At 40.3% G+C, this 8,981-nt stretch overlaps 1 protein-coding gene across 3 annotated transcripts in view; it reads left to right on the top strand.

Moving 5' to 3' along the window:
* The first annotated feature begins 8,031 nt into the window (after positions 1–8,031).
* robo3 (roundabout, axon guidance receptor, homolog 3 (Drosophila)) overlaps positions 8,032–8,981 on the top strand; it is a 167,074-nt gene continuing 166,124 nt past the window's right edge. For all 3 annotated transcript variants that reach the window (XM_005740104.1, XM_005740102.1, XM_005740101.1), the window contains exon 1: positions 8,032–8,219. In XM_005740104.1, coding sequence (XP_005740161.1) covers positions 8,045–8,219 — 175 coding nt within the window. In that variant the 5' untranslated portion in view covers positions 8,032–8,044. The remainder of the gene's footprint in view (positions 8,220–8,981) is intronic.

Raw genomic sequence — 8,981 nt, 5'->3', positions numbered from 1 at the left:
TATATATATATTATTTTGTACCATTTGTCTGGCATTTAACAGTTAAAATGAGATTTTCAGGTTCATCAGATAAGAAGGAGAATGTCTGCAAAGACTCACCAGGTGAGTCGTAGTTAAAGCACTTATCAAGCGGGGACTGATACTTGCCATTGATTTTTTTCCCTCGGAATGCATGGCCTCTTTGAAGTCGGCTGTCTGCTGCGTACAGCACTGTGGGAAAGCAATCTAGCTCAAAAGTTTACTCCTCCTTCAAATTCTGAGGCTGACAAATAAGTCATCTTTTTTAGCGCCAATCAATATAACACAGACCTCTGTACACTGGCGCCTCAATATTTTCTCTTCCCAGCCCTGATTGGAATGAACTCCTGTGTTTTGAAGGTCCTCAGGCACTGATTGTGAGAACGCGAACCAATCTCATTGAAAGGCGCGAGGTCTTTTTCCAGGCAAGTCACATCAAAGTCTCACTGCAGCATGGTGCAAAGGGTCAGTCTCTAAGAAGCACTTGAAAAGGCAGTGGCCCACTGCAGGACTGGAGGAATATAACCTGAGGGAGCAGACATGGTTGGGGGCTTACCAAAATTACCACCTTCAGTTTAGGTGGGGCCAGTTCTAATATTAATGCATATTTAAATGAGTACTTTGCATTTATCTGCATTCATCTGAAAATAAAATAGTATGAAGGAAAGAATAGAAAACAAATGTGCAAGGGTGTGGAGGAGAATTCATGAGATGCAAATATGTGATAGGATAAATGACAGGTCCATCTTTTCCTACTTAATATCCATAAGCTTGTGTCTAATTGTGCTTTTGTTGTGCAATTATCCAGAGTTTGCTCAAGGTTTTTGCAGCTGGGGTGTGGGGTGCAGCTAGTGTTTTGTTTAACTTCCTCCATTCATAGCCCTGCATGTAACTTAGGCCCCTGGAGATCAGATAATCCCCCGACTAAAGCATATTGGCTCTGTCTCTCCCACTTATGCTTCCTGCTAACTGTCGGTGGGCAGAAATAGATGAAGAAGACACACAAAGATTTCTCTTGCTTTTAAAGGGGCTTGGTTGTCTAGGTTTCACCAATGATAGCAGGCCATCCAAAGGCTTTGAAGTTGGCTTTGAAGTTATGAGGCAATTGGAGGAAATGAGGTAATGAGCCGCAGGGTTTCCTGGAGAGCCAGTTTGTGAGAGGTGTGATTGGACACAGCACCCCAGAGGGAGACAGCGGCCATTTTGCTCTGTGGGCCTCTCCTTCTGGCCTGCCAGCTAAATGTAAAGGACAGAAGCACCAATTATGGCACTCCAGCATATGGCCAGAAGCGAATACCGAGCTCTAATGATGGACCCTGCCAACTGCATGCCTGCCCAGGTCAGAGGCACATGGTATTTACTGCCAAAAAAAAGAAAGAAAAAAAATTACTGCAATTACTGCCACCTCCTTCCCTGATGGCAGTACACCTGCAGCCTGGTTGGGATGCTGAATCTGGCTGCTTGCCTGGCTTTAGCTCACCACTCTCCAGCCAGGAGAGAGGGGTTGGGGATCCAGCTGTCTTTGCCCCAGCTCAGAGGTTCCCAAGGGGCCAACTACAGCAGCAGACCCCAGAAATGAAGACTACCAGACCTGGGCACAGATGTGACACCCTGGTAGCGTGTGATGTCTAGTGGCAGCCAGACAGGCTTCACCTTTCTGCCCGTCTGCCTAAAGGTGCTGGCAGCAAACCGCGTCTCGGTGCTCAGGACTCTTCAGACATTTACTGCACTTCATCCCAGCTGACACTCGTTTGGGGAAATTAGAATAACGCCTTGTCTTTGCACTGACAGGAAAAGCACTGATATGACTATGAGTTCCTGCAATCAGGACAGATTTTACTTTAAACTTTACATGTTTCTGCGAGGACCATTTACTATGTAGCATTTAAGGTAAATCCTCCCAGTGCAAAGTGCACAAAGCTAAATCTACTTTAAGTCTTAGAGTAAAAAAATTACAGTATTTTGAAAGAATATGTTTTTGATAAAATGTGTTTTAAAAAAACTGAGATTAATGAAAGATGCATGGGCTGGGAAGCTTGTTGTAATTCAAGTTTAATGACTCTAAAATGGCTAATGCATTAGCGCGACATGATACAGCTCCTTCATTAAATATGCAGTTTCAGAAAATTTAAGCAGCACTCTGGAATAATAATAATGTCCCTGTGTGATCATTACTTTTGTCATAAAATTTGTCTCCTGTTAAACGTGGTTATTTTGGGACGTCTCTGAGCAAGGGACTTAAGTTTGAGACATTTTCACTTGTGTCCAAAGTTAGTAGAACCAGACAACAAAATGAAAATCTTTATGTTTTCATTTTCTAGTCCATGAAAATGAAAACGATGCAAATTTTCTACTTCTTTTTCACCTGGTTATGTATGAATGTCATCCTAGTTCTAGAGTTTTAGTCACTGCACACTTAGAATATATGCATCTACTGGTGTGTGAGTGTGTACGACTGGTAAAAAGTACTAGGTGTAGATAACAGTGTGTGTGACTGGGGTAATGAAACTTTCAGTAGAAAGTGCTTTGAGTTGTCAATCTCTCATTGTTTCAGTGAAACTGTAAGAATGCTTATGTTAACCTGGCTAACACAAAAAGATGCTCTTACGTTTGTCTGGGAGATGTTTAGTACCTGCATGGTACTGTCAGCAGTCTGAGCTCTGTTTCAATAGTGAGTTTCAAGTGAGCAATAGGATTTCAGCTGTAAGGATGAGCTCAGGATAGTTTTCTCACCTCTTAGAATCACATCACTGTAACTTCCTATGCTAAGCTCAGCTTCTCAGTGAGGGATTTGCTATGTGTTGTTTGTTAACTAACTAACTGTAATAACTTGCCTTGTTGATTTACCAAATTTATATCTGCTAGTCACAGAAAATAAATGTTTCCACATGTCTAGTAAAGTATCTTTGCACTGATTATATAGCTGGTCATCCAATTCTGCATAGACATGGTCAGAAGTTCATGTGTCCTAATCAGTTTGGTGATCAGAACTTTTATTTAATCAGCATCACACTATATATATCAAAGTTAAACCTTTGAGATGAGAATGTTGGGTATCACCACCACCAGGAGGGTGGATCTGACTGAGAAATTGTAGGACTGCACACTCATATGATAATTCAAGAGAAAACCATTATATTCATTTTTATTTATTACTTCCAGTTCAGCAGTCATGATTAAGGGTTTGCAGCAGTGACCTGAGATGACAGTCAAAAGGTAATCCTCTTTTTTCACTCTAAATGGGGCCATATTATATTAAAAAAGACTGGAGCAGTTTGGTCATTTGAAATATAATGCAGATATAAGACACTTCCACACTAGCTCCACTTTTCAAATCCAGACACTTGTCCATATTTTGCATGTAGTCTATGGCCCAAAATTCCCATTGTTAAATTCTGAATAGTAACCATGATGAAACCACCGTCCCGTGACTCTGACAATGTAACTGTGAGTCTAAAAAGTCTGCATTGTATCGATCAAAGGAATCGCACAGATAACTTCATGTTTTTCTCTTTGTAAAGCAGCGTGTGGATGCTAAAAGGCTTGTAAAGTGTGTCAAAGCGAGACAGAGCGTTCCGTCCAACAGGGCGCTGACATTAATGACCCATCTGTATCCATCTCTGCATTAACATTTGTATGAAAGGCCAAACACCCAGTGTGTCACCACTCATCCCCCTTTTGATGGATTTGCATGAAATTTGGTTTCATGCCTCAGACCGGGATCCTTATAACAAAGCAAAAGGTCACCATGCAGATACCTGCTATTCAGCACCACGGTCACACTTGGTTAGAAAATGTCCAGCTATTAAATGAAATGGATTAAATGGAAATGAAACCTGTCTAAAAACAGGTGTTATTTTACTAAATGTTACTACAATTGTCGCAAATGCTTTTACTCTGACAGCACTATGGCTATTTAAGCTCCAGTCATCTTAATGACTTTGTCTGGGAAGGTTCTCTTACGCAGGTAACCTACAGGTACAATTTACTACAGGAATGTCAAATTCCTGATACCATTTTTGATTCAGTGGTGGAAATAAAAAAAAAAAATGAGATCAGAATATCAGCCAGGGCAGGGAGCCTCTCCCACACCTGCATATGTGTTCATTTACGGCCCTGTTACAGACCTGGCACTATATGTTCTGATCACATAGAGTCGGTAAGGTATCTATAATTAAATAATAATGTTTATAGGTAACAGCTACAGTTATGGTAACTGTTTAACACAGTTATCCTGTAACTGTTAAATTAAAACACCATCATCTCATATTTCATGACTTTTCCTGCTTCAGTGTTTATCCAAAATTCAATTATGTTGTTCAGATGTGTGATTATGTTAGCCTTTGTGTTATTTTTTGTACCACTAGTTTATTATGTTATTCTAATGTGCATTTTAACTTTATGATCTGTAATTAAATAATCTAAATCACTGATAAAACTAATAATAACAAACTAATAATTCCCGTCTTACTTAAAATTTAAAAAATTACATGCAAATTAAAAAATGAGCTTTTTCAAGAAATAACTGTTGCAGCTGTTGTTGCAGGAGAGGTCAACATGACTTGCTGTTGCTAAAACAGGGGCTTTTCTGATCTCGTGAAATTCCATAGTCATGCTTTAAAATCCTTTATCGAGTCTGTTGTGCTTCTGCTCGTGCAGCTAGTGGAGATAGGGTTATGTACCTGCCTGTCTGCCGCACTGAGTGAAATTGTGTGTCAGCCGGATGAGGCAGAGGGCAAATTGTTGCAAATCAGATCTGGATCGGTGAGTGCACTTATGCATAAATGCAATGTATTTGTAACTTTGTAACTTGTTGAAGAGCAAAAAGAACATTCCAAGCAGTAAAAGGTACTTACTTGTACCATGAGGCAATAATGTTACTCTTAGATTTGAATGTTTTATTGTTTATGAAAAACATTGAATACACTCTGACAAGTTTCATTAGTTGTCTCTCTCATACAGTACAGTGTAAAAGTCCTCATTTTCTCATTGCACTCAAAATTTGGTAATTATGAAATATGTATAAATTTAAATACACTATAAAAGACAAAAACTGAGTTTCTACAATCCTCTCAAGCTTGAATGTCAGTGTTTATAGTTCAACACAGCTTACTCATCCAAGTTGCAGGCTTAACAGCTTAGACAGTCCAGCGTAAAGTAGCAGGAACATCTGTGCCACATATGGATTAGAAGTAACCAACTCCCGATGGGACACACTGCCGAAGGTGGTTGAGAACGACAGAGCTGAGGTCCAGACAGACAAGCAGCTGCTGGCCAACCAGTCAGATATAGTGGTAGTTGACATGGAGCAGAAAATTACAGTTTTTCCTGATCACTTTTAACTTTTGCAAATCAGCAGAATCGTGGTGGAGAGTTGACAGTAATCTTTCACAGCAAGATGTTTCAGGGTTTTCACCGTCCTGTTTGCTGGGGATTCTGTTAACAAGTAGTAGATAGTAGACACAGCTTTGAGTGATCACTGTAGTGGACTTGCTCTATGAAAGAGTACAGTTAGAGGTGCCAGGGGTCAGGGGCCGAGCCACTGAACTCCTAAACATACAAAAAGCTATTTTATTCCATGTATATAATAAGTGAATTATGTGTATGATCTTAAACTCAGGATGTAGTGCATTCTTTGACATCACACAACACCATAAAGTGTGAGAATATTAGATATTTTTACCATGAACAATCAGAAGATTCAAGAAAATAATTATCAGATGACCTGAAAGAGAATATGATGCTACTTTTATTTATTCACACAACAGAATTTTTTAAAAGCACCATCTGGACACTGCAGAAATGATATGATCATGAAAATGGCAGCTTCCATGGCCGAGGAGAGTCATTACTGAGAATTACGAGTGGCTAAGGAGAGCACCCAGGGAGCATGCAATCATAGATGTATATTTGTACTGGCACTTTGCTGCCGCTTCATTAGTTTATGTTAGAAATAAAAAGTGGCAATAAAAGTTAACATGGTCAGTGCCACTAACATGAAATAGAGAAGAATTATTTCTTCATGTTATATGCCAGGACTTTAGACATATATATATATATATGGAACACATATACAATGTGTTCCATACTCATCTTTGAAACTCTTTGAAGTACATCCATGTAAAATCCTGGAACAACCTGACAAGATAACATGTTTCTCACACACAATGTAGCCTGACAGTGTCTATCGATTCTCCATTGCAACTCAGCCTTCTTCCATAGCATGCCCATATTGAATGTCCATTAACACTGTATTTGTGGATTTACCTGGCACACATGTCCCATGAATAGAAAACAGCCTAAAATAAAGAGGGACTGGAAAAGACACGAAGAAGAGGGCGCGGGACGGGGGTCGTCACGGCATCTTTGTTGGTTTGTTGCCTCCCTTTGTCACAGTGATGGAGCAGGAGGACAGGCCCCGGATGGTGTATGGGCATCATTAATGGGAGTCACACTGAGGCTGTCAGTGGGGTGTCCAGGAGCCACATGTGACCGTGCTGCTATGATCGCATGTGTGTATCCATGATGATATGCAGACTATGCTTTAAGAGCTATAGCATGCTTGAGCATGAAGGCATGTGATTACATTTCGTTCATCCACATAGACACAGGATAGAAACAGGATATATAGTGGTTGGCAAACAAAGCTAAAAGAAACTGCATCATAGAGTGGCTAAAGTCACGCTATTATGAAGCAGATGCTGCTTTTTTTCAACAAAAAAACCTCAAAAAATAACTGCATCTTTACCTAATCAATAGTTAATGTAAGCATTGCTTCGATCTGTTATTTTATAGTATATCGTAAACTGATAGTTAAAGTTTGCAATCTTGTGATTTAGACAGTTTAAAATGAAACTAAATTAAATGGTAAACATTATTATAATATCATTGTTTGTTCACAGTAAAAAGTGCTAATAAAGTTTAATTAGAAATTCAGCATTAATTAAAGATGGCTGCTATAAAGTGTTATTGTTATGTTTGCTATGCATGTTTGAAAATGAGTTAATTGCTGAGTAAGTTTGTTTCTTTGACTTTTTAAAAATTAAATGAATTAAAGTGATTTTCTGCTGCTTAGTTTAAAACAAACACTGATGCTATAGGATAGGATGCTGTAACCAACTTACACTTTACTGCTGAGAAAGTCATTTTAGAGACAGAGCCACTCTGGTATTTGTTGATGTGGACAAAGGAAAAAGTCTGCATGCAATGTGCTTTGAAAATGTGGAACAGCAGGAAACAAACACTGCCAGCAGGAGTTTAGTTAGTCCCAGGTTTGTTTGTCCAACACATACCGTATGTGTTCATTTATGCATATGTGATGACCTTTTTTGGACGTATGGTTAAGATGGTGACGATGCGTCTTTTCACCTCCTTTTCTCCACCGCCCTGATTCACAGCCTCCTGGGATGATTATTAATCTAATAATTAAACATTTATTGCCAACAGCACCTGCTCTCTCTCGCTCCTCTGAAACCCTCAGGACCCCACCGCAGAGAGAGAGCGCGAGAGAGGAGGAGAGCTGGAGAGGGAGGGAGGGACACAGGAGGAGCCAGAGGGAGGGGTTGGAGAGAGGAGAGCAATTCGAAAGGGTCATCATCACATTGCTGGATTCTTTTACACCAGCGAGAAGCTGTTGTTTTGTATGGCGGCAGACAGCATGTGAAGTTATTTGATCCCAGAACAAAAGAAACAAGGAGGAAGGAACAATCCGATGCTGGGAGGGATTCACAGCGAGGGGCCCCTGACTCAGTCTGACATCTACAAGCAATTAATCTCCTAATCGTCTGACTTCTTTTCACTCACTTTCATTTTTTATTCAAGATTTCTCTGCTTTTTTTCTTCAAAATGTTTGGAAATGTCTGATTCAACTTGAGATGAAAAGAGCATCTCTTTAGCTCTTCTTAACCCCGAGTAAGGAGGAAAAGCATATTCAGCAGCAGGCAGAGTCACACTTTTAAAATTAACAGAGTGAGAGAGACAGTGAGAAGTACAGAGAGAGGGAGTGCAGGTCCCTCTGTGCACCACGATGCTGCGCTACCTGATCAAGACCTTGTTGCAGATGAATCTGTTCACAGACACCATCCGAAACCCTTCCAATGGAACCGATATCTACTTCAACGGCTCCCTGCAATCCTTCAACGGCTCCCTGCCGTCCTTCAACAGCTCGCTGTTCGAGTGGGGAAACTTCACTGGCTTCAACGGTAAGTGTATCTTCCCCTCATTAACCCCCCATCTTCAACCTCCTCAAAACACACATGGTATTCTTGAAAAAGACACCTGAGTCTCTGTTGCAACGGGGATCTGAAACTGAAAAGGAAAATGTGACCTCGTGTGAGGTCACTGGAGATAAACAGATGTAATGTCAGGATTCATATCATTCATATACTCCTGGACACTCTTGTGTCCAGGAGTATATGACGATCAGCAAACATAAAGTGTTGTTACTAGACTATAGTAGAAGGTGTTGATCTTTAAGCGTAAACTTTATGATCTAAACTTTCTAATCACGTCCATCCTTCAGTTACCACCGAACCAATACTGCATCCCCACTTGCCTCATGCTTTCTTCTCGCAGGGAAATTAAAAAGGGGAGTTGGGAGTCAGCAAACTGGCATCACATACTTGTCAGGGTGTTTTTGTGGGCTATGAGTGAAATGTGACAGAGACAGTATTACCCAATAACACCGCCTGTTTTGCAGAACCGTGAGTGGCAGCCTGCTCACTCTGCTAAATGAAGCTGTCTGCTGTCAGGCACGATGCACCCAAACTGTCAGATCTTTTTAACTTTCGCCATCAAGCTCATCTTTACCCAGTGATGAAGCTCAGAGCTGTGTTGGCTTTGTTTTTTTCCTTTTTGCTCTGGGCGGAATTTATTAATGTCTGCTTTTTTATGGTTCTGGTAGGAGTTTTGTTGTTAACATGTGACTACACGTTACATAGCATATATATATATATATATATATA

This window comes from Pundamilia nyererei, unplaced genomic scaffold, assembly GCF_000239375.1.
Source record: "Pundamilia nyererei isolate P.nyererei 1_Seehausen unplaced genomic scaffold, PunNye1.0 scaffold00097, whole genome shotgun sequence".
In the NCBI taxonomy this organism is placed as follows: Eukaryota; Metazoa; Chordata; class Actinopteri; order Cichliformes; family Cichlidae; genus Pundamilia; species Pundamilia nyererei.
The sequence above is the reverse complement of the archived record's forward strand: the minus strand, read 5'-3'. Positions and strand labels throughout refer to the sequence as shown.